General features: G+C 45.2%; 3 protein-coding genes and 1 long non-coding RNA gene across 7 annotated transcripts; 3 read left to right on the forward strand and 1 right to left on the reverse strand.

Moving 5' to 3' along the window:
- Positions 1-586: 586 nt before the first annotated feature.
- LOC130605281 (3-mercaptopyruvate sulfurtransferase-like) lies at positions 587-21,303 on the reverse strand. 4 transcript variants are annotated; one of them, XM_057420657.1, is made up of 4 exons: positions 5,532-5,585; positions 5,050-5,187; positions 2,780-3,432; positions 587-2,180 (listed from the first exon to the last, which is right to left on the reverse strand). In XM_057420657.1, exons 2-4 carry the CDS (start codon positions 5,061-5,063, stop codon positions 1,882-1,884), a joined length of 966 nt encoding a protein of 321 aa, XP_057276640.1. In that variant the 5' UTR covers positions 5,064-5,187; positions 5,532-5,585; the 3' UTR covers positions 587-1,881. The 4 variants fall into 4 exon arrangements, with proteins under 4 accessions (XP_057276640.1, XP_057276643.1, XP_057276641.1 ...); XM_057420660.1 differs by lacking the exons at positions 5,050-5,187; positions 5,532-5,585 and adding an exon at positions 21,298-21,303; XM_057420658.1 differs by lacking the exons at positions 5,050-5,187; positions 5,532-5,585 and adding an exon at positions 4,104-4,215.
- Positions 4,231-12,865, forward strand: TST (thiosulfate sulfurtransferase). Its single transcript, XM_057420661.1, has 2 exons — positions 4,231-4,905; positions 12,379-12,865. Exons 1-2 carry the CDS (start codon positions 4,320-4,322, stop codon positions 12,675-12,677), a joined length of 885 nt encoding a protein of 294 aa, XP_057276644.1. The 5' UTR covers positions 4,231-4,319; the 3' UTR covers positions 12,678-12,865.
- LOC130605287 (uncharacterized) lies at positions 4,991-8,798 on the forward strand. The gene is made up of 2 exons (XR_008973661.1): positions 4,991-6,621; positions 7,685-8,798. It is a non-coding gene; the product is annotated as an uncharacterized LOC130605287 (long non-coding RNA).
- On the forward strand, positions 13,480-19,191 carry CIMIP4 (ciliary microtubule inner protein 4). The gene is made up of 6 exons (XM_057420656.1): positions 13,480-13,530; positions 15,660-15,735; positions 16,383-16,957; positions 17,463-17,610; positions 18,711-18,821; positions 19,031-19,191. Exons 1-6 carry the CDS (start codon positions 13,522-13,524, stop codon positions 19,102-19,104), a joined length of 993 nt encoding a protein of 330 aa, XP_057276639.1. The 5' UTR covers positions 13,480-13,521; the 3' UTR covers positions 19,105-19,191.
- Positions 21,304-26,214: the final 4,911 nt, after the last annotated feature.

Below are 26,214 nucleotides of genomic sequence, written 5' to 3' on the forward strand. Positions count from 1 at the left end.
AAAGGATGACTCCATCATCCTCAGTTGTCCACAGGTACCTGTTGCAATAGGTGCAGAATTTCTTTTCTCTCCCCCTCCCTTTTTTTTAAGATGAGAAAATCCTAAATAGAACAGATTCTTGAACATTGCCAGGGATACCCAGGGGGAATTTCAACTCTCAAATGTAAGACAAGGATTCTGGGGAAAAGGTACATGCCACTGTGGGCTATTCCTCTGTAGGTCTTGGTTTCCCCAAGATTTTAAGGTTACATGGTAAGTGTCATGGAAAAAGCAGAAACACCCATGCAGTCAAATTTTCACCATGTGAGCTGGCAACCAGTCTCAAAAACTGAGCTGTGAGTGACTAACACAGTTTTAGGCCAAAAAGCCAATGAACAAGGACTGAAAGGAGGAGAAGACACAAGAGAGACATATGCCATTGTCCTTTCTAGGCCAAAGAGCTTGCTCAGGGCAAGAGACACAGTTCTACTCATGAAGACAAGGCAACATCTCATTTAAATCATCACAACAAAGTGATCCCATAAAAACAGAATTCCAGAAAAGGAATCACCCAAGCAACACTTACGAAAGTTCCATTCAGCAGAGAGACCTTGAAACACATGTTTATTTACCCTTTTTAAATCCCAGAATGTTTTTTCTCAAGGGGAATTTTGGACCACGAGGGTACAAAACTAGCTAAGTACACACTACAGTTACAAGTCCAAGTGCAAGAAGGCATCCAAACCAAGTCTCTTACCTAAGTGCCAACCTGAAAGCCGTATTTGCTCCTTTAACAGCTGTCCTTCCCCAAAGTTTTGCATTCAAAGTGGCCATAAAGTGCATGGATGGCTTCTAGGACAATGGCAGAGAGCAGGATCATGAGGCACAGTTATAAAAGTATGATCATTCTGTGAGTGAACATGGTGCAATGCCCTGAGTCATGAGCTTGGCTTGACTCAGTTACTTCCCCATGCTATCACCAGCACTCTCTCCCTTCTATGTGATATGGTAAAAAGGTCTGAGTGTCACAGAATGGCTGAGGTTGGAAGGGAGGACATCTGGTTCACCCTGCTTGCTCTAGCAGGGTCACCTAGAGCTGTGTCTGCGTTTCAGCTGTAACAGTTACTTTTCCCTTCTCAGTAGCTGGTGCAGTGCTGTGTTTTGGCTTTAGTCTGAGAACAACACTGGTAACACACAAATGTTTTAGTTGTTGCTAAGTAATGTCTACTCCATTCAAGGACTTTTCAGTCTCATGCTCTGCCAGTGAGGAAGGGCACAATAAGCCAGGAGGAAGCAGAGACAGGACACCTGACTGAAACCAGCCAAAGGGGTATTCCATACCACAGCACATCATGCCCAGTATATAAACTAGGGGGAGTCACCTGGAAGTGACTGATCGCTGCTCAGGTTGGGCTGGGTATTGGTCTGCGGGTGATGAGCACTTGTGTTGTGCATCACTGGTGTTTATTGTTTGTGGGTTTTTTCCCTTTCTCATTTTAGTTTTATATTCTCTCCCCTTGTTATTTCCCTTATCATTATTAGTAGTTTTACATTATACTTTAGTTATTGGACTGTTCTCAACTCGTAGGGTTTACATTCTTTCGATTCTCCTCCCCATGCCAACCAGAGTGGTGCAGAGGGAGAAGGAGGCAAAGGTGAGTGAAAGGCTGCATGGTTCTGAGTTACCGGCTGGGCTTAACCCACCAGAAACTGGCTGCCCAGGTCATTTTTATCATCCTGGGCAGCAGCAGTAGAGTAAGGAGAAAGTGCCAAACACCGTGTGTCCATAATTGTACCCAAAACCTTCACCTCAAGTTACTTAACCAGGAATGCTAAACCCATCTTCTCCACATCCTGTTTCAAGGCAAATTTATCTGCAGAGCTGGAAGATGAAGCAGCTTATTACACTGTCTTCCCTTTTCCCTCAGAAATAATGTTTTCAGGCTGTGCCCGCATGTACCATTCCACCCAGGCCCCATCATACACAGCAACATCTGGTTTGCCACAGAGGTATGCCCCTAGAGCCACATGGCAGGCAGTGACACCAGAGCCACACGTGGCTACCAGTGGCTTCAAGAGGTCCACCTTCTTCTCCTGGAACAGACTGCGGATCTGCTCAGGGGTCTTCTCTAAGCCAGACTCTGTCAGGAAATCAGTGAAGGGGATGCTCGTCGACCCAGGGACATGACCAGGCTCAATTCCTGGAGGAGAAGCAATACAGATAGGAATTAACCTCTACTGCCTGGGACAAATCTATTGCAAAACCCATTCTCCCTTTTACTGGGAGGAATATTTATTGTTTAGTGTATTCTGTTAAAACAAATACTTCTTTTTTTTAAAAAAAAACCAACCCTTTGCTTTACTAGATTACCGATTACTCAGGAAGGATGGCTCTACCCTTCAGTCACCACATAGACACAAACCTGTAAAGTTCTGTTCTTCCTCCACATCTTCAGGGCATCTGAGCAACTCACCCTAATATGACACTGACTAAAAGCCCTTCTGAGGGGAAGAGTAGCACCAGTACATGAAGAGACCAATGAGTATTTTTGAAGTGCATGAAAGACATGTTCCTCACCCCAGCCCCTCATGAGAAAAAAACAAACTTCTTCTCCACTCCTGAATTTTCAGAGTGGCACTCGCTATCAGAAGGAGAAGAGGGCAGGAGAATACACTGCCTCCAGCCCCACCCCATAAAAGACAACCATATTTCTCTTCATTACTTCTACAGGAGTCAAACTGATGGGTACCTTATATGAAGCCCCTTTTTATTATGCCAATATCTCAGAAGGCACATTACCATCTCGGGGCTCTGGCTCTACTCCCCGAAATCGTCCCGCAGCGCGTGCATCCACTAGTTGGAAGCGGTGGGAATCCAAATTATCCAAGACGTCCTCATACGTTTTCACCAGGGACTTGTCCAAGGAGGCATGGAACTCAGAGGGAGCTACGTGGCTTTTCCCAGAGCTCAGCGCATTCCCCTCTCGCTGCCAGTTCTTCAGGCCACCATCCAGAAGGGAGACGGCTTCATGTCCAAAGGCCCGGAACATCCACCACACCCGGGGTGCTGAGAAGAGGCCTTGGTCGCTGCCATCATACACCACAACATGGGAATCATTCCCTACACCCAGCTTCCCCACATACTCGGCAAAGTCATCAGCTTTGGGCAGCATGTGGTCATAAGGTGAAGTACGGTCGCTGCACTGGTCAATGTCAAAGAAAACTGCCCCAGGGATATGGCGTTCCTCGAATTCCCGCTTCGGGTCACGCTTCATCTTTGGCAAATACCAGGATGCATCCAAGATTCTCAAGGCCAGACCAGCTTGTTGGGACTTGATGGCTTCTGCAAGCCATTTTGCAGACACCAGAGCACGGTAGAGGAGTTGTTGCGACATTGCTCCTGAGTCTTGGCCAAGATTACCTGATTTCTGGGGTCTGCTTGAATTGACCACACTGCAAAATGAGGAAAAGCACAAATGAGAAACCAGCCTTACAAAAAGGAACTAGATGAAGATGCATTTTGGGAACAGAAACCTGTGTCTGCACTGAGGTGCTGGCTAAGCCTACAGAGAGTGGTTTGAAATGCTCCAGCCCTGAAAAGAAGTTGCACAGAGCTCAGCCCAAACACTGCCCCGAGCATGACAGCCATGGCACAGCGCTGCCCTCCACACATCTCCCCGTAGCCCACTTCAGCCCTCCAGCAACCATCAGGCAGCACTGACAGCAGCAAGAGGGAAGTGGGGCAGTGCCTGGGGCAGTGCCAGGGACCCTTATCGGAGGGGACCAAATGCCCCGGTCCGAGAAACAGCCTCACAACGAGGGGGCTCTGCCCCACCGTTGTCACCATAGAATCACAGACTCACAGAATGGTTTGGGTTGGAAAGGACCTTAAGATCATCTAGTTCCAGCCCCCTGCCATAGACAGGCACACCTCACACTAGACCATATCGCCCTTCCCAGAGCACACCTCCAGCCGAGCTCCGACAGCGGCCCTGCCGCCCCTCACGCAGGCAGGACCTCTGCCGCGACTCCTCCCGCCCCGGACACCCCCAACGCCAGCGGCGGCGGGGCAGCGGTTCCCTCCCCTCAGGGGAGCGCGACCGGCCCACCACACCGCCCCGTACCTCCGTGCTAGGCCTCAGCCGAACAGCGCCAAACCTCAATCCCCCCCAGCCATGGCCGCCACCGGGAGGCGGGAGCCGGTACCCTCCCAGCAGGCCGGTCCCGGGCGGTGCCACCCGGCCCCGCACCGCCCCTCGACCCGCGTCCCCCTGCCGCCGCCGCCATTTTGTGCGTGAGTCCCCGCTAGCGGCGCCCCCTCCTGGCCTCGGCGGTCCGAGATGGCGTCGCAGGTGCTCAGCCGGCCGCTGGTCACCGCCAAATGGCTCTCGGAGGCCGTGCGTGCCGGCCGGGTCGGGCCGAGCCTGCGGGTGCTGGACGCCTCCTGGTACCCGCCGCAGGAGCGAAACGCCCGGCAGGAGTTCAAGGAGAGGCATATCCCCGGGGCGTCCTTCTTTGACATCGAGGTGTGCCGGGACCAGTCCTCCCCTTACGACTTCATGCTGCCTAGCGCATCCCACTTCGCCGACTACGTGGGGCGCCTGGGGGTCAGTAACAGCACCCATGTGGTGGTGTATGACGGGGACGAGCTGGGCACCTTGTATGCCCCCCGTGCCTGGTGGATGTTCCGGGTGTTTGGGCACAAGGAGGTCTCGGTGCTGAATGGTGGTTTCAAGAACTGGGTGAAGGAGGGCCATCCCGTCACAGCGGAGGTCAGCCAGCCCCCCCCGGCTGTCTTTAAGGCCAAGCTGAACACGGGCCTGCTGAAGACCTTTGAGGAGATGATACAGAATGTGGGGTCCCTGCAGTTCCAGGTGGTGGATTCCCGCCCCGAGGGCCGGTTCCGGGGGACCGAGCTGGACCAAGGTAATGGAGGTGGGAACAGCACCCACCCCGCGCACCAAAGTGGGATGGATGAGTGTTAATATGAGCCTGGGCATAACGACTCCCAGCCAGCAAATGGATTTTGCTAACAAACAGTCATGCCTTAGCCTAACTTTGTTGATTTACCTTAAGGGATCCATAGTTGGGCATTCAGATCCCAGTGCCCCCACAGAACGCTTTCCTTGTGGTTGGTTTTAAAGCTGGAGGAGGAAATAGTAGCAAAGGTCTGCAGTCAGTTGGCTCCAGGATCCCCCAGTCCACACCCTGCAGAAGTAATCAGACAGAATGTAAACACAGGAGGTGAGAGCTCCCAGGGGTTTGTTCCGTGGCCTGTCTTACACTAGCACACATGCATAAATGATCACTATTCATATAGGCACCTCTCACCGCAATGAATGCGCCAGCAAAAGTCCAGGCTTTGGCAGTACAGTAGCCCAAAGGACTTTGTCCTTCTTGCTCTGATTCCCAGCAAACAGAAAACTTCCTTGAGCTGCTCTTTGTCCTTTTGCTTCAGTAAGAAAAGCCCCAGATCTTTACCAAATGTATGGGCTGTCAAGGTCTCTGTTTTGGCTGCCTCAAGAAGCCAGAACAAAAATTGATTCTGTTACCTGGGTCAAACACTGGACATGGAAGCAGCAGGCGTGGGAGAAGTCCTCTGCAGTGGGGACAGCTGGTGCAGCAGTGTGCCTGGAATGAAATTCAAGTTGGTTGTTAAAGGAGGTCGTTAACTGTGTAATTTAAGCCTTGGTATATCCCGGAATAGCCTCCCCTCTGAAAGGAAGTCACAGAAATAGCTTAAAAAAAAAAACCAGAGTTTCCAAAACAAAGCACAGAAAAGCTCAATGAGAGTTGTTGGGTCTGAGTCAAGCTCCATGCTGCAGGAGCAGGTGTGTGGCAGGCTTCTGCAGTCCTTAGGCAGTGCTGCGCTGGCCTGCAGGTTGGTTGTCATTCAGTTCTGGCTGTTGTCTTACATGAGTGCAGCTGTATAGCCATTGAGCATGACTCCATGGCCTGAAATAATTCCCACATCCAAACCTCAGGAGCATTTGGCTGTAAATGGCTCTGTACACGTGGTTTGCATAAGTGTCTACAGTGAGCCCCCCTCCCCCCAAACACACTCAACCTGTGCAAGCCAATGCAGAAGGTAAGAGAGGTAATGGGAGTGACAGAGGAGACTGTTGCATTGAGAGAGGGGGAGTTAGGCTTATCACTCATTCTGTTTCTTTGTCTACTGCAGCCCGTCAAAGTGAAGGTTGAATTTTAACCTCAAGTCACAAATAAAACACTCCTCCCTAGGAGCTGGTGGATTTTGCATTCTCTTTCCCAAAGCAGGAGCTCTCACCAGGTGACAAACACTGCAGCCCCTGACAACTTCTTGAAAACAGATTTTTCTTTTGAAATGAGTCAGCATGGAACAGTTTTATTTGTGGTGGTCCAGTTTTGCTTCCCACAGCAGATCCAACAGGATAAGCATTCCAGCTGCAGCTGCTTGTTCCAGAGGAGCTTGACAGCATTCTGAACCAGCCTAGGCAGTAGCTATGCTGCAGCCAGCAGTGGGTAGAAGGGAGTGCTTACACCTAAAAGAGCAATTTGAAATCAATGCTGATTAATTACAGGGGTCATCCAGTTGGAGGAGAAACCTTGCCTGCAATTCAGAGAAGAATGGTCTTGAGGTTAAGGAACTTGCTGCGTTCTCAGGTGATTTCAGTTTAATTATTGCCTCAGCTCTTGACTTCCTAATTAAGTCAATTAATCTCTCCAGTTCCATGAACTCCATCTCTAGAAGAGGCTAAGAGGCTAATTTCAGCTGACTCTTTTGCCTCTTTAGTTTTTCAGTTCCTTGTGGTAAGAATCAGTTGTCTCTGTTTTATTTTTATGTAGCGGATACCTTGCTGGGATTTAGACCTAGAGTTTAAAATAAGCCATAATACATGGTCATTTTTTAGTTGCTGGGAGAGCTTTACCCAGGTTGATAGGGTGCAGAAAAATGCAGGTATTGCTTTGAATGAAAAAGCTTGGATGTTCATGCATGGTGTGCACAATAAGCCAATCAGATGTGCAGCCCTGACCTTTGCACTGAGTGGTTAAAGGTGTCCCTGCACGGTGTTCTGTGTTTCTGGAGGAACTAGCAACTCGAGCCCGCTCATTAGCTGTGATTCAGCAATGGTCCAACCAGGTTACTCAGGCACTGTAGGGTACATGTCTGTGTGACCAGCCTAAAGTGAAGCAATCCCAGGCAATCCAGGTGGCAAATGATAAAAGTAATTACATGGTGGTTACCAGTGCTGACTCTCTCTGAGTGCTGGGCACTGCAAACAAAGGAACAAGAATTATAGGTGAACAAATACATACCAGAAAGTTGTGAATTTTTGAATTCCTTTTCAGAAACCTGAGAGAAGAGGGGAAAGTAGCCAAGCAAGAAATCCATCCTGTAGAAAAGAAAGCAAAGTCAAAGTCATTTCATGAGCTTCCCACTATTTTTCTTCTCGTTCTCAGCCCTCAGGTAGTCTTTGTCTCCCTTGCACATACACAACTCTTTAGGTTTTGCCTGTTTTCCCAGCTCTCATTCCTCCCTGCCCCAAACATAAGGCTTTTGCTCAGCTTGAACGTTCCGTGGGAGTGAGAAAGAAATGTTGCTGCTTCTTCCCTCTCTTCTCCAAGTGGGGTCTGCAGCTGGGAGTGGACTGGCTCTACTTTGACCATGACTCAAAGCACAACATGGAGAGTGAGAGACTTCACCAAAGTCTGTTTCAACCCACAGGAACCTACAGTCCAAAGCTGTCCATTCATGTGACGAGGTGGACAAGCATCAGCTGCTAGAATTAGCACTATGGCCCTACTGGTTCTTAGAGTTGAGTCTTCTGGCTGTGTATGCACGCAGTATTTTGGCGGTGGTGGCAACGTGATCTGACTGCGAGGACTCTCAGAGAGCTTGCCAGGACCAAGTTTAAAGTGTTCCTTCTGATGAGATTACGGTAGGTTAGTTGAGATCGCTGATGGTTCCTTCCGAGGCATGCAATTTGAATGGAAGGGAGAGAGAAAAAAAGGAGGCGACAGAGGAGGCATTTGGAAAGGAACTGCTAGCTGCAGCTAGCCAACTCCAAAACCACAGGGAATTAAATGTGGACAAGGCACATCTTTTATCTTTTTGACATTAAGAAATTCCATCTGGAGCTTTCATTGTAAAGAGAAAGGCTAGAGAGAAGGAGCTGTAGTCATACCTAGATAAATAGCCAACAAAAAATGCCAACAAACGTTTAAGCAGAGAATCTTAACAGATGTGGAAAAGGGGATTAAACAGTGAAGAAGATAACATACTACAGGTTACAAATTACGAGGGAGGATTGCCAGAAGCCAAGCTGAGCGAGGCTTGGCAAAAGGAATTAAAACGAATAACAGAACCTGCTGGAGCAAAGCGAATAAAAAGAGGACAAGGAGAGAAAGAGTAAATAGGGTTGCTATGGAGTTAGCAGGGGTTCCAGCTGAAAGATTATTTGTATACAGCCTCAGAATTACAGAGTCTGTGCTACCTTTTTTGTTTAGTTTTTTCCTCCTGAGGATAAGTCTTCAGAGTAAAGAGAGAGGTGGCAAGAAGGGGAAAGAAGTGGAGATTATAATTTCTAAAGAGGAAGTATAACCAAAATATATCCATGTGCTCAAATCTGTGATGCAGATGATCTCCATCCCAAATCTGTGTCAAAAATCAGTCACTTGACATTGCAACTCCATGAGGCAAGAATTTAATAAATTTAATCAGAGGATGGTTCTGTAGGCCAGAAACTGGCAAAGTTTGTGTTTGTATTTAGGATAAGAGGTACAGCATGACCTAGGCAGCTGTTGATCTGTAATCCTAACATGAATAGATTGGAAGGTTTTTTTTAAAAAAAAAAAAATCAAGGAAAATTATTTTAAATTAAGGCAAAATTGAATAAAATACCTTAGTATTTTATTGGTATCCCAATACACTGCAGCTAAGGGCTCTATTTCCTTGCCAACAGAATTGATTTGCCAGGTAAGAGAAATGGGAACATGCATGCCTGGAAGTTATGTCTGATCTTTTCTTCCAGCCATTGGAAGCACCTTTGAGGTAGAGTTGTTCCATTTGGACTTCATTAATACGTTGGGCATAATATTCGAGGGATAATTATTAATTCAATGTGAGAAAAAGGCAAATAGCACAAGTACTGTTAGTTTTAAAAAAACACCTGACTGAATGGGAGATAAGAGAGATAAGAATAGTTTGTGCTGAAAGCTGATCTGTGGGGCTAGAAGTTGCCAGCAGTCCCCATCATTATGCTTCTGTGTTTTATTTCATATTTTCTGAATCATCAAGGCACTGAAAATAGGGAGTTGCTACTGAAATGTGCTGCTGGCACAGCTTTGGGGAGGTTTAAATGATCACATGGGGAGTATTATGTGAGGTACCATCTGCAGTCATAGAATTGACAGGAGGTTCAATGCTACAGAGAGCAAGGTTGGATGCTTAGTACCCTGAAATACTTAATTGCATGTGTTTCTCTTACAAGCTGAAGACCCTACATTTGGAAGCAATAGAATAGGGTAAGACTTGGATGGATTAGTTGGCTGCAATGAACTCAAATATGATTTTGCCTTGAAAATGGCAATTTTTAACCTCTTGTCTACCAGTTGAGATGCTAGGAAATGTCACTTCCTTACCCAAAAGCCTGATGGTCACCTAGAACTATTTCTGGGGTGGCTGAGGCAGAGAAAAGCCTGGCTGTGATTTCTTACTGGGTTTAGACTAAGGCTGTTGGGAGTCCTAAGTGCTCACTATCAGCATGTTGTAGTGGTAGTAGAAAGGGAGAAAAACTATTTCAGTCATAGGGCAATGTTAACTCAAGGTCAAATGGTGTATGGACTGACTGTGATGAACTTAATGTTGGAAATTAATGTTCTTCCTCACGTGGGCAAGGAGGTGCCTCAGTGGGAAGTTTCATGGCAAGAATCCAGACGGGTTCTGGGAAGGGTGCTTTTATGAGAGAAAGCCTATAAGGTGATCACTGTAGTAGCTGGGAGCCAGGCTCTGTAATCCTAGGGTTCCTTCCTGGAGTTTCTGAGGATGACTACATAAATCTGGTGTGGAGTGTACTCTGTGGACGTGAGGCAGGAGCAGATGCATCCTCTTGCCTGTTCAGATCCCAGATGCATCCATCCTTACCTTCCAGTCCTGTGTTTCTCTGCTCTTGTCCTAGAAACGAACAAGCTGATGAAACTTCCTCAACCACTCGAGCACTTTTTAGGCAGTCCAAGGGTTTGTGGTTATGCAATGTCAGCTCTTTCTTTCAGCTGAACACCCACATACATGAGTAAATACATCTTCTACAGAATTCCTTATCTTTCACTCAGAGAGTGCAAGCACTGGTCTGTGACTCCAACAGGCTTTTGAATCTCTGAAGCATGGAAATCTTTCTATAGATCAAAGACAAAAACTCTGTAAAATGAGACAGATCTTTTCAGATCTGCTCAGCTCCTAACTAAGAGTTGTTTAAGGATGGTGTGTCACGACAGTCTCCAGTAAGACTACCTAAGATGTGTGAACAGTCTAGAAAAGCAATCATGACCATGGGGCTTGGGACACTTAAAAATTAAATCGGTGTCACAGCAAGCTTCTTTGAACCAGCCCTTCTAGTTCAGCCCTAAGGACTTCTTGATCTTGATACACTTCCCAGTGCCCCAGAATGGTGTGAGAGCATTGTTCTGTGCCTCACAGACTTGTCTGTATTGGGATGGTCTCCAGTACTGCAGCAGTCTTGCAGAAATCCCTTGCCAAATGACAGCATTGGGACCATTTATTCTTGCGGGAAGGTGGTAGCTTAACCTAGGCATGTAGTTCTCCAATAAGAAGTTCTGCAGCCTGAGAACTGCAAACAAGGTTTTTTCCCACTCGTTATTTGTATTATTGTTATTTCCCCTCTGTCATACAAACACTGTATTAATGAGCATGGATTTTGCAGTTCTCTACTGAAATGATGAACTGTTGTTTTCTGGAAATGGAGAAGATGTGATAAAAGCATTGGTCGAAAACACTGCCTTTTTTTTGTTGGTGGGTTGTTTGGGATTCTTTTTTTATGTTAGTCCCTCCAGAAGTCAGCAGTTTTTTTTCTCCCAGCTTCTCCCTGTAATGATAAACACTTCTGAAGAATGTGTGAGGTGGCTAATAGACTACAGTGACAAGTTTCTAAGGTACTCTGGGAGGATGAATCAAGAGACAAAGAGGGTCCATCTGGAACAGGGAGAGATGTTGTGAAGCTGACTCAGGGCAACTTTGATTGTCTTTAGGCCCTCAGTTTTTGTCCAGCAGAGCAAAAATCCTCTCCTCAGTACCGCATCAAAAACATGTTTTCCCCTTATGACATATCTCTAAACTGCAGTGTCGTTATGATGTGTGATGTCAGTCTCCAGTTAGGTGTACTTTAATCATTTGACTGTGACCAAGGTTCCCTGCCTCAATCTCTCTCATCTCTTGAGATCAGTTACCCTGATGACTTAGGCAAGTGGAAAACTGTCAGTGAAAGATTAGTATTTATGTGACTTTCCTAGGGCTGTCTCATTAGAAGTTCAAACCTAGCAAGGAAATTCCCTGAAATACATTTTTGGTATATTTCCTGCTCTGATGAGCCTTGATCCAAAACTTTTCAAAGTCAGTGGAAAAGCTTCTACTGAGTGTAATGGACTTTGGTTAAGCCTATAGTGACAGAGTGTGAATTTCAAGGATGTGATGAAAATCATATCCGTCATGTTTTTATATCTGCTTCTTTCTAAAGACCTTGTTCTTGAGATGCAACTTCCAGCTTGCCTGAAGTGCAGCAGCAGAAAAACAGAACCCATGTTGATTTCATCCATGGAGTGGATAAAAAGTGATACAAAATCTATATTCTCACTTCTCTGACCCCGTTTCCCTGGGATAGCTGCCTCAGCAGTAATGTGGCTGCCTTAAAGGTTGTTTTGCTTTTCTCAAATACGATTTTAAGGAATAAACTGTGAACAGGTAACTGCTTTCATGAATTCCACATACAAGCCACACTTCCTGCTTCTGAAAGCTGTGTCACTACACTCTACTTGGGAAAGGTCCGAAATGCATTGCTGCATTGCTCTTTGCACAGATCCTGTAATGGCTTTGTTAGGATCTTTTCTGTGGTGGTTCTTTGATTCTTGTCCCATCTGGGGCTCTGATTCCTGCCTCTGCTTGCTGTCAAGGGGGAAATAGTTTGCAAACTGATCTGGAACCTTTGATTTAAGTTGAGTAATCTTTGTCTTCCTCTTTTTAGCCCTGTACTGCTCTGCATCTTCATCAGCACCAAAACCAAATTAGTATCTTCGAGAAAGTGGGAGTATCTGCAGTGGTGTCTCTTTCATGTCTGTTTTGTAGGTGTCTTTCATCACTTACCTTTATGTCTCCTTGCTCATGTTTCCTTTTCTTGTTCACTCTTGTAGGGCTGGAATCTGGTCATATCCCCGGTGCGGTGAACATACCTTTCCAATCATTTCTAACAGAATCTGGCCATGAGAAGAGTATAGAGGAGATCCAAGAAATATTCCGTGAGAAGAAAGTGGATCTCTCAAAGCCACTGGCAGCCACCTGCCGCAAAGGTGTCACTGCATGTCACATTGCCTTGGCAGCCTTCCTGTGTGGCAAGCGTGATGTGGCTATTTACGATGGTTCCTGGTCGGAGTGGTTCCACCGTGCCCCACCTCGCTACAAGGTCTCTGAGATGAAGCGCAACAAGGCCTAGAGAGACACTTGTTTCTTGGGCAATGAGACCTAGCAGCTACCTCCAGCCCAGGGTACAGGGCAAGGGAGGAGATAGAAGTAAAGAAAACACGTGCTGGTTTGTATTCTGCTAGTTTTTTTAAGAATGATCTGTAGATTTCTATTGATCTTTCAGTATCTCACAATGAATAAAGTCTAATTCTAAAATGATGCATCTGTGAATATTTCTAATTCTCTGTGGCCTGTGATCTACTTGTCCTGGGTGGGAAAAGCAGCTTTGTAACATGACAGAAAGTTGCACTCTTCCTTGGTGACTTAAAGATGTTCTCCAGCGGTGAGAGCTCAGGTCCATGGTGGACCAGAATGAATGAAAACTTTGGGGCTAAAATACAGCACTGGGTGCTGGACACAGGAGGCCCAAGCTGTGGTTCTGTCATTAGCTTTAGCCAGCCCACCACCTCCCTTTTTCTAATGTGAAAAATGGGCATCTTCTTCTTCCTCTCTGATGGATGTCAGTGAGCTCATGTGAAGCATTTGGAGATGCTAGAAGATCCAGTTCTGCTGAAATACAGTCTAGTTGGTTATCATGACTGTGTTGAAAGAGGCTTCAAGAAATCCTGTGTATGTGATAAGAGCTTCTGAGCACAGGTTTTTAATGAGACATGAGCCTTTTACGCTACTCCTTGTTTGTTTTTTTCAGTCAGCAAGGAGAACCCTGATCTCTGCCATGTTTCTTCTGGTTCCCATAGAGATGACAGCTCATAGACAGAGGGAGGGCTGTTCCCCAGCAACCATCTCTTCAGCCCCTATCCCACCTCTATACCTGGACTTCAGCAGTACCCACCTGCCTGCTGTGACACCACATCATGGACCAGGTGAGAGAGGTAGTTACAGAAGAGGCTTTGCCTCTTATTAAATCCTGGATCTTTTCCTTTTTTAAAAAACAAGAAAGGGGTAAAAGATCCAATGTAATTTTGATACCCATGAGGCCTCTCAGGTCTGGAAAGTCATTGAAATCTCATATTTTGGAGGCCCAGCCAGATGTGGAAGGCATATGAGACCATTCTTGACCACAGCTGAAGAGAATGGCATATGATTTCCACACCTGTCTGAGGAGGTTAATTTTCTGTCTGCAGAAGACAGCTCCCTCTTTTCTCCATGGCTGCACATCAGGGAAGTCAAGTGTTAGGCTATGCTAAACATGCATTTTTTTGTTTGCTTATGGGCTTTTTTCGTTTAGAAAGAAAGATCAAGTTAAATAAATTTTAGCTCTTTAATCACTATATGTCTTTTCTGGTATGTAGCCAGTTGTCCCTTATAGAATTGGCTTAGCAAAGGAATAAGTAGACATAGTTCTGTAGCTTCTGTTATCCAGGAGGGTGGTAAAATGTCCTTAAAGTCCTTCTTGGCATCAAGATGTAGGAGTCTCGGAGTGGTGCTTTGGCTTTGAACCTTCAGGCTCAGAAGTAAAAATGAACAATAGGCAATAACAATAGCATCATATACAGTTACAAACTAGAAAGTAGGAACAGTTGCAGGCTTCAGTATCATTTTGTGCAGGAGGAACTGGGGAAATGGAAGCTACCAGTGAATGGGATTTGGGAAATGAGCACATTGCCTCATTATGCAGAAATTCTGCTTCATTGGAAGAAGTGGGAAAGGAGGAATTTTTGCAACAGTGGACTGGGAAGTTCTTTCCACTGAACATGTTTTTGTTTTAAGTAGAAGGTGGGAGATAACAGGAGTTTATTTAGCAGCACAGATTCCTGCACTTTGATCATGTGTAAATGTTTGGCTCTTCTTTAAAAAGAATAAAAAGCGATACAGAGAAGCAGCAGATCGTGCCCTTTGAGCCAAGACTGCCTTCCTCTCTTCATCTCTTGTGACCCTGTTCTTTCTGTGGGAGAGATGTTGTCTTTTAATGCATTTGCAGAGCACACAGCGCTGACTCCTGAAGTCTAACTGATAGAGTTAACTTCAGCTTTAGGATCCTAGTAGTGTACCACAAATGCTGCTGGAAAGTACTGGCACAGTGTAACACACAAGCTGTCAGTTCAAGTCAGCCCTGGTGAGTTAACTTTGAAGTGGTAGGTTTCCTACTCCATTGGCTGGTGTTTTCATTCTAACAACTAGCCTCAGGAGCAGAAAGTAAGGATATATGTCATTTGACAAATGCAAACATATATCCCTGTCTGAGCCAGATGTGATTTGCACTGCTGCTAGTGCTTGCAGGCTCACCATTTCCATATTGACCACTGAGGGCCTTGGCTTCAATTGTAACTTGTCACAGGTTTCACATGGGCTAAGCCTGTAGGATCCTGCTGGATTGAGGAACACAGACATTGGGAAGACATGACTGAGGGTTAAACAGACATTCCCTCTGCAGAAAAGACATGAGCTTCCTCTTAGTGCAGGAGGCTGTTTGCAAAGGCTGGGTGTTGGATCAGTTCCATCAGCAGGACTAGCAAAGCAAAACAAGGGATAGTCTGTGCCAGAATCAAGGCAGAAGTCCTGTCTCCAGACTGTCTCTTTTCCTTTGCATAGCTAGCATTGCACAGGCATTTTATGTTTATCACCTCCTTTCCCATTTTTTCTGGCCTTACTTTAAGGCACCAAAAGAAGGAATTGTTGTAATTGTACAGCACGTGACCAATCTGACAAGCCTAGGTACTTTAGAATAAAAATCCCTTACATTTTCACTGAGGTTTTTTTCCATTTTGGCTTGTGTCTGCTCTTTCATTCCCCAGAGGCACTAGTTGGCCATGTCCTAGGCAGGCTATCCCATGTGAGCTGTTAATGTGAAATCCTGCAGGACTTTGCTGCTTGTTTTAATCTGAATCATATGTTGTAGGACCAACCACGCAGGCAGGTAGGGACAGCTCTAGCTTGGTTTAGAAGGCGTATAATACCTCTGAGAATAATCTGTATCATTTAAAGATAAGCAGGACTGCTGTCCCCTTCCTTTCTGTCTCTGGGGCTAACACAGTTTTGTTGCTCTTCCAAGCGTGTGCTAGAGGTTCCAAATCCCTGTGCACCTGATGGGACAGAGAATGGCTCTAAGCTGGCCAACCATACTTCAGGTAAGCAAGATGGCAGAGAAGCTGTCCCTCCTTCAGAGCCTGCCTTGCAAGGTTGTGAGGCTGTGTGCCATTCCCTCCCTTCATGCCATCCAGATTTGCATGTACGTTTGTGGGTGAAAACTCCTTGGACAGGGATCCCATGTGCCATAGCTGATGGGTTAAAATCCACCCGACCCAAGTATGTCTTCCTCCACCGGTGGACTTACCTCACTACCTCATTGCACAAGCACAATAAGCCACTGATATGCTGTAAATTCTTCAGCAAATACGATGAGCCAGAGAGACTGTAAGTGTATGTTCACAAGAGTGATCGTGATCATGGGTTAGAAGGACCCCTACACGTAACAAAACACAGACCTTTGTGTGCATGTTTGACCACAAGATTTTTACTTCCACATTTCTGTGCATGTTCATCTCTTAAGAGCACTTAAGACTCTTCAGGAACCTTCACCTGGTTCAGCAGAAAGACTGGGGTAATGCTGCTAGGTTGTTGGGGTCTTTTCGTTCCTTCTTTTGAGACCTTTCCTGTTTCTTTTGTCATCTAACAATGACACAATGACATACCCAGTTCTTTCCAGTAACATTTACAGTACCACCTGTCATCACAATGGTATCAAATTTGTTGATCTCTTATTTTTGTCTTTAAGTGGAACCTGAAAAAGAGAAAAAGGAGCATTTTCCAGAAAGCAGACACAGAACACCCCAAAGGAGCTCCAGCAGAGCTCAGGGAACAGCAAAGAATCGTGCACCTGCTAAATCCCAGACATCTCTTTCTACAAAGTGTGTTCAGACTAAAAAACAGAGCAAACAGAATCTCCAGGCCAAAACTCCCCCTGCAGAGAGTCCTCATTCAAGAGGACTTGAAAAGAAAAAAGACACTTCTGCCACCAAAGACCCAGTAGTGGGGCTTGAGCCAACAGGGGAGAAGAGCACTTCCTGCCTGTCTGAAATACCTACACAGGGGGAGGCAGAAAAATTAGTAGCGCGCAAGCAGCAAACACTGAGTGCTCGAAGGCTTGGATCTTCTCACAAGACCGTCAAAGACAGCTATGAAAAAGCCAAGGAGATGGACAGCGCATTAAGTGCCAAAGGATCCTTAACATCATTAGGGACAGATATGAAAGGAGAATGGAACCCCCTTCTGGCAAAGAAAAACAATTTGATCTGTGCTAACAGGAAATATAAATTTGCCACTGCAGATGTAGTTACCAGTGAAGAAGAGGTATTGTATCCTTTGTGGCAAGGTTGAAGGCTGTTTGTATGGTATAGCAGGTGCTTGATTGGGTGGGATATTAGCTGTATACTAGCAGTTTCTAGAAGATGTGGGGGAATGGATTTGGGTTTCACACTACAGGGCAGTGACACATTCCATAGACAGCCTTTCCCATGTCTTCTTTAACTTTGTTTTTCCATCCCCTTTTCATTTATAAGGTTCCTGTAGCCAAGCAAAGCCCTAACTCAGCAAGGCAAAACAATGTGGTATCAGGACCCAGTGCAGAGCTCAGCACCATCATCCCTTTCTAATCCCTCCCCCTCATGCTTTTTACCAGTCCTCCTCATCCCATGCAATTATAGTGCCTACAGAAGCCAGTGAGGGAGACTGGGAGACAGACCCAGGTCCCAGGGATTAGTCGTAGCCCAAAGATCTATACAGGGGTGGAAATGCCAGGAGTTTGCTGCATTTTGGGAACGTGGACTGACTGATTCTGTCTTGTTTGTGTTATCAGGATAGGCGAGCTCTGTGCAAAGCAGCATTAATCATGGGACAGAAAAGACTCAGCGACCGCACTGGAATGCAAAAAACCTCCTCAAACTCTGCATCTCTTACTGATTACAATCATCTGGGGTTTAACCTGAGATCAAATATCTTCCAAGGTGAGGATACACACCTATGCTCGACCTTCAAAGCTGGTTCCATCTACACTTTGCCAGGGCTCAGGGCAGCCACACTGCTTTGAGTAGAGATCTGACTGTAGGTGACCCTCACTTTCCCCTCTTATTCTTTCCATCCAGTCACTTCCACACTGTGGTGCTTGAGGAAATGAAAGCAAGAGCCTCCTTTTCTATGTATCCTATCCCTTTCTTTCCAAGGAGTGAAAAATGAAGGTATATCATGACCCGTGTCCTCCATGTTTAGAGCTGACCAAATGGACACCATTTGAAATTCAATGTTGCCTGTTATCTCCAGTTCCAATATTGAAATTACTTCTCTCCAAAACCTTTAGAGATGTGGGGCTCTGAAAGGTCTTCCTGAAACCTCTGTTTCCAAGGTCCCCAGATTGGGAATTAAGCATTCACCCCTTCTTGTTACCATCATACCCAAGAAACTCTGAAATAATTGTCTTCTGATTCCAATTTCTCATGTACCAGCATGAGACAGAGTCATTTTCCTTACACTGTAGCCTTGCTGGGTATTGAAGACAATATTGTCCTGGTTATGTGTAGTCATGCAGAAAGGAAAGACATCTTACCCTAGGGAGCACAAAATCATTATTATCAAGGAAATGGTACAATAAAAAGGAAGAAGAAGAGGAAAGGATGAGAAATTAAAATAAAGCCCCTCAAATGGCTTAAAGTCAAGAGGGGATAAAAAAGAGAAGTCACAGCTGGGATCTGTTTGTTAAGTATTGTGGCAGACAAGGAGCTCAAGTAGGTACCTGAAGTGGTAAGATGGTGCTTTTTGTGGAGCTGTGCTGCTGAATAGGAAGTTACTCACATGAATTGAGAGGATTCAACAGGAAATAAGTGGGCACTTGAATAAAGAAAGGGCACTGGGATGCAAATACAGATGATACCTTGCAGCACCCTCTGTGTGTGTCTCATACATGAGGAGGAAAAGCAAATAAAATTGTCAAAACACAAGCTCCCTCCTGGGTGATGAGCCCTTGAAACTGCTGATGTTACTCCCTTGCTCAATTCCAGGACTGCAGTAGGATGATTTCTATGTACAGTTCCTTATTTGCTGTTCCTTGCAGGTGGCCCACTGGAAAGCCGAAGCTTGATGAAAGATTCCTACACCCCTGACATAACTCAGAGAGTAATCAGGGATCCCAAAAACTGGTACGGAAGGAGGACTGATGAGCTAGGTATGGCTTCTGCCAGGAAAAATACATTGCTGAATTCCTGAGATAGTTGCTGCTTCTGCCAAGGACAATGGATGCATTTGGGCAAAGGTGTATGGGGACTAGAAATTGTAATTTTCACAAGAGAGGAGCTCCACAGCTGGAAAAATCCATGAGGAATATTAGCATTGGAAGGGAGGCTGTAACTGAACTATGATTTGCCTTCTTTACAGGAAAATGGCGTGAGAAAAATGCCCTAAATCTTAACCTACAGAAAGCACTGCAGGACAAATACAGGAAGAAATAAAGCAAGTCTTAGAAGATGAAGGTTTCTGGAGTGCATTCAGCGAGGGATCTTTTTCCTCAGCTAATAAATCTCCATTTAAAGCAGTAACTTATTGCTTGCTAGTTTGTCAACATTAGATATGTTGCTGGTGCTCTTTCCCTCTCAATTAGGGTGGCTTTGGGGAAAGCAATGCAAAACAGATTTGAATACAAATACCAAAAATACCACTCTTGGTCACTGGTAAGATGGGCCTAATCAGTGTGTGAGGCACGTGCCCTTGCAGAAGGATGTGGTGGTGAGAGGGGGACATATAGAAATTCATCTGCTCAGCACATCAGGTGGAGTAGGACCTGTGAGTGGTGTAAGAGGGCGATGGCAGGGAGGTGCACATGCATATGTGCAAACTGATGTTTGCCAGAAGATTCCTGATACTTTGGCAGCTGCCCAGCAGTTCTGAGAGAAGTATGGAGGATGCACTGGGAGTAAACCAGGGTTGTCCAACAACCTGAATGGTGTTTACCCTTCCCCACACTGAAGGCTGTAAAAACCCTGTGCAGGGAAGCTTCAGAGCTGTATGTACACAGCTGGATACACCAAGCAAAGAACCAACTCTCTGTTGGTGCTTTCAAGGTAAATTCAAGCTCTCTTGCCAGAAAGGCACCAGTGTCCACTCAATAACCTGAGCACAACTCCATATGGTTGGCATCAGATTCCTAAGTGGAGTAGGAGAAGGCTCTCCTCTCTGCCCACCACTCTGGTTTTGTTGTTGCACATGGAGGATTTCAGGGAAAGCTCTTACCCTGGCAGGGAGCAGCAGAAGAGGAGGCATCAGGGTATTCACTAAAGCCCACACTATTTGCAGGACTAGCCAATGCAAAACGCCCCAGCTTATTCTGCCTAAAGAGAAAAGGAAAGCTGCAAGAAGCCTCCAATTTACAAATCACCCTGCAAAGTGAATGGACCCTTACTGAAGCTCTCATAAGCCCTACTTGCCTCTGTCAGCCCCTTCTCTAACTCAGGCATCTCTCAGAGAAGCATATGCATCAGTCTGCACAATCTGAAGAGGGTGTATCTAGATAGTAAGCAAGGACCACCCAAGGGCTTGAATGATGCAGGACATGCAGAGTCTTCCGGGCTTTCTAATGTGTTTTTCTCCCAGTGTTTAATGGCCTTGATATTGCAGGATCCTGCCTTCCAGCTCCAAAGCGGAGCAGTTTGGTGTAGCAATCACAAAGTGAATGTCTGAGAATAGTGATACCCTGATCTTTCCCATATGGTCCCAAGCTTTCACCATTTTAAAAGATTGATGCTTTGCTCCCTAATATGAACTGTTTTGGAGCAGAATTAGGATTGTTACTTCATCCTTCATCAGCTAGTGATTAGATAGCAATATGCTGACTTCATAAAATTAGTGAAGGAGGTTAAAATTTAACTAATGATAATCAACTGGTAATCATTTTCCACCACCAATAATTAACCATTTAGAATTCCAGTGTTTCCAGGCACATGTCCAAGTTTTTCAAATGAAGTAGACTGGCCAAATGGCAGCTTGTAGAAACCTCCCTATCGGTTTTCCTTGTACATTAGCACGAAGTGGCTCCTCTCTGAGCACACACCACTCCAGCTGAGCAGCACAGCTTTGTAGGAACACCCTGTCCTCTGTGTTGTATCCAGCAATGATGGCCAACATAATTGCAGGTACATAATAAATGCTGTCTTCTGAGAGCACAGCAGGTCCTGATCCAAAAAAGATGGAGCTGAGCAGAAATCCACTGACGTTGTTTGGTGTACTGGAAGCAGGCAGTTCAGGGCACAGTTAGCTAATACACATAATACGCAGGCTGAATCAGCAGACAGATTTACAGACCTATTTCTAACAGACATTAGAAACAGACATAAGGGCAGGCAGACTGAAGGATTATAATACAGCTTGGAGCGAAGGCCTTTTGCTACTGATGAAAGGCTCATGAAAAGACTAGATCAGAAGGGAAACAGCCTGGAAGGTCTTGTTGGTGCACCCCTACACGCTGCCACAAACTGTGTTGCTTGCCTCCCGCAGTGAATTAAAGTAATTTTTTACAAGCTAAACTATTTTTATAAGCACATCAATAGTACAGATTGTATAATGCACTGAAATGGGCGACAGCTATTTGTTGCCAAATGGACATACATGTGGCAATCCCCCGTAATCCTCTTTGCTTTGCCAAATATTACTGCCGTGCCAGGGAAAACACTTTCTGATAGGTGACACACTGAAAGCTGCAGAGATAACTGAGATGATAGCTTTCAGTGAGACAGCACAGCTACAGGGAGCAATCAATACCTGAAGCTTCTGAGTGGTGAACAGACTAATTTAGTCAGAACCTTGGCAAGGACCGTTATTACCCTGTGTGGCACTCCTCTGTGCTGATCAGAGTGCTTTGGGTACCCAAACAGGTATTTAAAGCCAGCTTTGGAATCTCCAAGTAGCATGTCAGATGCAGTTAAGGCAAGGACAGGGCTGAAATAAGTGCTCACTGCAGCTGAAATCTCCCTTCTGCCCATTCTTCTGTTCTTAGCAGTTCGTTCCTTCTTATTTTGTGCTGGTGCTGACACTTCCCTGCCCACATTCTGAACTGGTTCAACTTGATAAACCAGCAGAAAATCAATACAGAAGAAAAAACAAAGTTAAGGTTTTAATAAATTAAATTTTCTAAGCAAAGGACCATGTTTCAGGCATGGCAATGAGTGATGGGGAATGCAGATTTGGGGGAAGAGGAGTGGAAAGGGAGTGGGAGGGAAATGGCCTTTCACTGCCTTTTCTATACAGTAGGAAATTAGTTGGTCTCGGCTGTATTCTCACTGAACTCGGTGCTTCGCAACATCGGTAGCCTGTATTTGATTTTACAAGGTCTGGTCATCGGGTGGCAGCTCTGAGCCAATATTTTTATCTGTCAGGCAGAGCTTGATAAAAACGAAAGGGTTCTTTGGTTTACCTAAACCATTCACCAAAATAGCTATCTAAGAACTGTTTCAGTCAACTATAAACAGTCAATGCACTTGAAATATAATCATACTAAAGCAGTTTGAAATAGAAGAGACCAATTGCATCCAAGCTTCTGCAGCACTCTCCTCATACCTTCTAGTTTCTCTTACAGTAATGGGTATTTCCCAGTTTAGGCTTATTCATCCTGCAGTAGAGGCACAGATCATTTTGTAGGATATCAGTTTTAATAAAGATTTCCTATTCTCCATCCGATCTTTATTTTCTTTCTTTCTTTTCATTTAACCCTCTGACTTCTGCCTATCTCATGCTATCCTGAACAAATCCAGCCATTGGTATCTCCACTGTGAATGACTTTAATGGCTCATTAAAGAAATAGTAACACTGTAAGGACAGGAGATATTCACTGCATGAACTCTTATCAGAGTCTTCAGCCTGCTATTAAATTCGATCCTTATGCTGCAGAGCTTGCACTGAAATAAAACTTAAATTCAGAGCTGTATCTATCCTGAGGTAAGTATCCCGGTATTCCTAAAAGAATGGAGTATTTACTCCTGATCCTGCCTATAATGGGATAAAAGAGAAATCCATCAGTGCCTGAAGTGGCTAGAGATCACAACAAAAGGGTTGAATTGACTTCAGGGATTTCACTCTGAGGTACTGGGGTTGAAATACAATTGTGTCTTAAGTTTAAAGGCATTTAAAACACTTATTGATCAATAGAGAATGGTGGGTTTGAGGGTTAGGAATTACCTGTTGTATTCCCCTTGATAGTGATAAAGCAAACGAACCGTGGAGCATGAAAATAAAACGAAAGAAGAAAAGGTCTGTTCCTCAAGGTTCTCTTTCTCTTGGGGACTCCTCTCCTATGGACTCCTTTCTGACAGAACCAAGGCTTCATGGACTGAAGCTGCCAAGGGCAACCACCTAGCATCAGAGATGGATGGGATCACTGCAATTGGAAACAGTGAGAGAGGTTTAAGAGCAACATCTCCTTGCAAATTGACAGTGGACTCTCTCAGCTCTGGGCAGAAAAGGGGAGTGGGCTACATTACTAAGAAGCTTTCAGATTCTACTGCTGAATTTAGTAAACAGGCCTACCAGTGAGTTGCCATTTTATTCCTTTTAGTAACACTCCTTTTAAACACTTAGATTCATTGCTCTCGAACAGGAAAACTGATTATCCAAGCTCATTATGGTCCCAGGCAGAATCATTTTCTTTCCCTATAACCTGAGAGGCTTGAACTGAAATTGATTACCTATTTTTAGAAAGGAGCCCTAGCTAAATCTAGCTTCTTCCCCTGCCAATCACACCTATCAGGAGAATGCAGAGCAAGCCTATCTAAATGCAGGTACATGGGAAAGAAATACGGCCTGTCCCCTTTACCAAATACATTCATATAACTAAGAAAGGGGTAGGGTTGCTTGAGATCTTTTGCCATGTTGGACTAGAAGCTGGAGAGGAGAGGAAGAGTTTGTGAAAAGAAAATGATATTATAATGGTTTGTCTTGGTTATCTAAGAATCCCCTATGACTCCAGCAGGCTTTTCTGAATCTCAGTGCTGGCTACTTCCCTACTATCTTACTATTACAAGCAAAAAAGTCTCGACTTAGTGAAATTAATTTCATTTATTGCCAATCAAATCAGAGTAGGATAATGAGACATAAAAAATAAGCCTTAAAACACCTTCCCCTCACCCTTCCCTTCTTCCCAGGCTCAACTTAATTCCCAGTTTCTTTACCTCCTCCTCCTGAGCAGCACAGGGGGATGGGGAATGAGGGTTGCGCTCAGTTCATCACACATTGTCTCTGCCACTCCTTCCTCCTCACGCTCTGTCCCTGCTCCAGCCTGGGCTCCTTCCCACAGGAGACAGCCCTGCATGAATTTCTCAAATGTGAGTCCATGGGAAACCACAGGCTGAAGTTCTTCATGAACTGCTCCTGTGTGGGTTCATTTCCTGGGGTGCAGCCCTTCAGGAACAGGCTGATCCAGCGTGGATCCCCCACAGGTTCACAGCTCCTGCCAGCAAACCTGCTCCAGCGTGGGCTCCTCTCTCCATGCGTCCACAGGTCCTGCCACAAGCCTGCTCCAGCAAGGGCTTCCCACAGAGTCACATCCTATGAAACAAGATGTGTGTTGCACAGCCTTGGTGCAAAGCCTGCTAGAATACTGTTGAAGGACACTGGACACAGCCTAACCTGGTACAGTCGTGTCCATGTTGTTCACTGGCAATGGTTGCTACCCTGTGCAATCTCCCAAACCGTATCAGGATGTTATCCTGGAAACCGCTAGTTGGCACAGGCCAAACTGCAGCGAGGAGAGTGCTGACATCAAAGTAGTGCAAGCAGTTACAAAGCAGCACTCGATACTACATCTTGGCCCTGATTTATTTAGCAGTATAGACTCAGGCAGTGTGACTGCTAGCATCAGCATTTATGCAGCTCTCTAGCTTTAAGTGATGCTTTGCAATTAGTTCGTCAAAGTAAAGAGCCCCTGTCTCTTACAAGCACTGGATGTGAAGCTAGACAAAGGGAGAAGCAAAGATTTCAAAGAAGTAACAAGCGTAATTCATCATTCCTCCTCATGACTTACAAAACTATATAGTAAAAAGAGCTGACCCTCTCTCCTAAGAGACAAATAATTATCATAAAATCCAAGAGTCAATTTACTTTGTGTCAGCCTCCCTGACTGCTCTGTAACCTGGGACAATTTCCTGAACAGAGCACTGTAGTCACCTCCCCACTCCATCTTTGAAGACCTGACACAAATTTGACACTGTATGGACAATTTGAAGCTATTTCTGATCAGCCGCACTGGCTGGCCCACTGGGGCTTTTCTTCTTCATTCACATTCCACTTTCAAAATCAGACTTTGCTTCAAGGAGCAGAAAGCATGTCATTTCTAGAGGATGAAGAGGTAAGGGAATATAATTTCTGTAACAGGGAAGCTGTGTTCAGGCAGGCTGGGAGGAATTCAGCCAAAGTTTCCACCCTATTAGGTCAGTGTCTTTCATTCAAACCTATTTCCAAAGGAAATGTAGAGGAAGAAAGGAAGTAGGTTTCTATCCTCAGACTTCCAGCCAAGGAAATCAAGGTCTTGAATGAATTAAAGCTGAAGCAATTCATTACGATTTCCATAGATGTTCTGGAAGGTGTACCTAGAGTAAGGAGACACACAGGTGAATATCCTTCGTCCTCCTCGTTGCAATGGGTGATATTCATGCATAGCCTGCTCTTAGCCCATGGTTAAGTAAGGAAGCTTTCAAGAAAGGAGTAGGGAGTGGGCTTCTTACCCATGTGGTACTTGAAGGCTGTTAATCTGCTCCACCTTCTCAGAAGTGTTCTGCACATTGAAACCCATGTGGCTGAAAGAGAGACAATAAAGAGTGCAGTCCTTCCAAGAAAAGAGAGACTACATTAAAGCCAGGAAGAACCAAGAGCCATGGGCACAAGGACGATAGTAGCATATTTGTGATAGACACTCAGGACTAGGAACCAGCTTCCAGGCAGTCACGCTGTGTAATTAGTTTCACCAGTTTATCAACCTGTGGTTTAGAAGCAATCTTTTCTAAATAGTTTTTGTCCCAACAACCTTGCTGTTCTCATTTTTAAGTCCATGCTGTTTCCCCACCTAAACACAGTAGAAACATTGCCACAGGCAATCTTTAATAGAGTGATGCAGGTTAAAAAACTGCCAATCTGAAAGTATTCCTGGCACCTTCGTACACCTTTGATTTGTTCTAACATCTTCAATGAGTTTTTTCCTCCTTTGTCCTTGCTCCAATCTGCAGATCCTCGTCACATTTCAACCTTCATTCTCCAGCCAGAACAAGCTGAGAGCTGTTTCTCTTTGATCTTCATTAGCATTGCTGCTGTACTGCAAGGATGCAGACTGGACAGCTACTTTGCTAAGAAATCCCAGCTAGCTCACTGCTGGACCAAACTTTAACCCCAGCTTAGAGAATGTGTTTTCTATAGAGGCATTTTCACCATTAAAGGTTCAATAAAACCTAAGGAAAAAACCTACATCAAAAGTACCATCCTCAGTCTTCCAGGTGGCACTTATGCAGGCAGCAGCACTTTAACTGGAACACACGTAATGTCTCAGGGTACTTATCATCATACTGGTCCAGCACTCCCTTTCACCA

The sequence above is a fragment of the Pezoporus wallicus genome, unplaced genomic scaffold (genome assembly GCF_028554395.1).
Source record: "Pezoporus wallicus isolate ANWC-B61680 ecotype Strahan unplaced genomic scaffold, APGP_CSIRO_Pwel_v1 contig_2871, whole genome shotgun sequence".
Classification (NCBI taxonomy): Eukaryota; Metazoa; Chordata; class Aves; order Psittaciformes; family Psittacidae; genus Pezoporus; species Pezoporus wallicus.

Bases quoted from the DNA above. Each gene is read 5' to 3' on its own strand.
- TST (XM_057420661.1), top strand. From the start codon at position 4,320: ATGGCGTCGCAGGTGCTCAGCCGGCCGCTGGTCACCGCCAAATGGCTC. The intron at 4,906-12,378 runs GTAATGGAGGTG...TCACTCTTGTAG, and splicing joins GGGGACCGAGCTGGACCAAG to GGCTGGAATCTGGTCATATC.
- LOC130605281 (XM_057420657.1), bottom strand. The intron at 2,181-2,779 runs GTAATGTGCCTT...CTTCTCCTCCAG, and splicing joins AGAGCCAGAGCCCCGAGATG to GAATTGAGCCTGGTCATGTC.
- CIMIP4 (XM_057420656.1), top strand. The intron at 15,736-16,382 runs GTAAGCAAGATG...TTTGTCTTTAAG, and splicing joins GCTGGCCAACCATACTTCAG to TGGAACCTGAAAAAGAGAAA. The intron at 16,958-17,462 runs GTATTGTATCCT...TTGTGTTATCAG, and splicing joins TAGTTACCAGTGAAGAAGAG to GATAGGCGAGCTCTGTGCAA.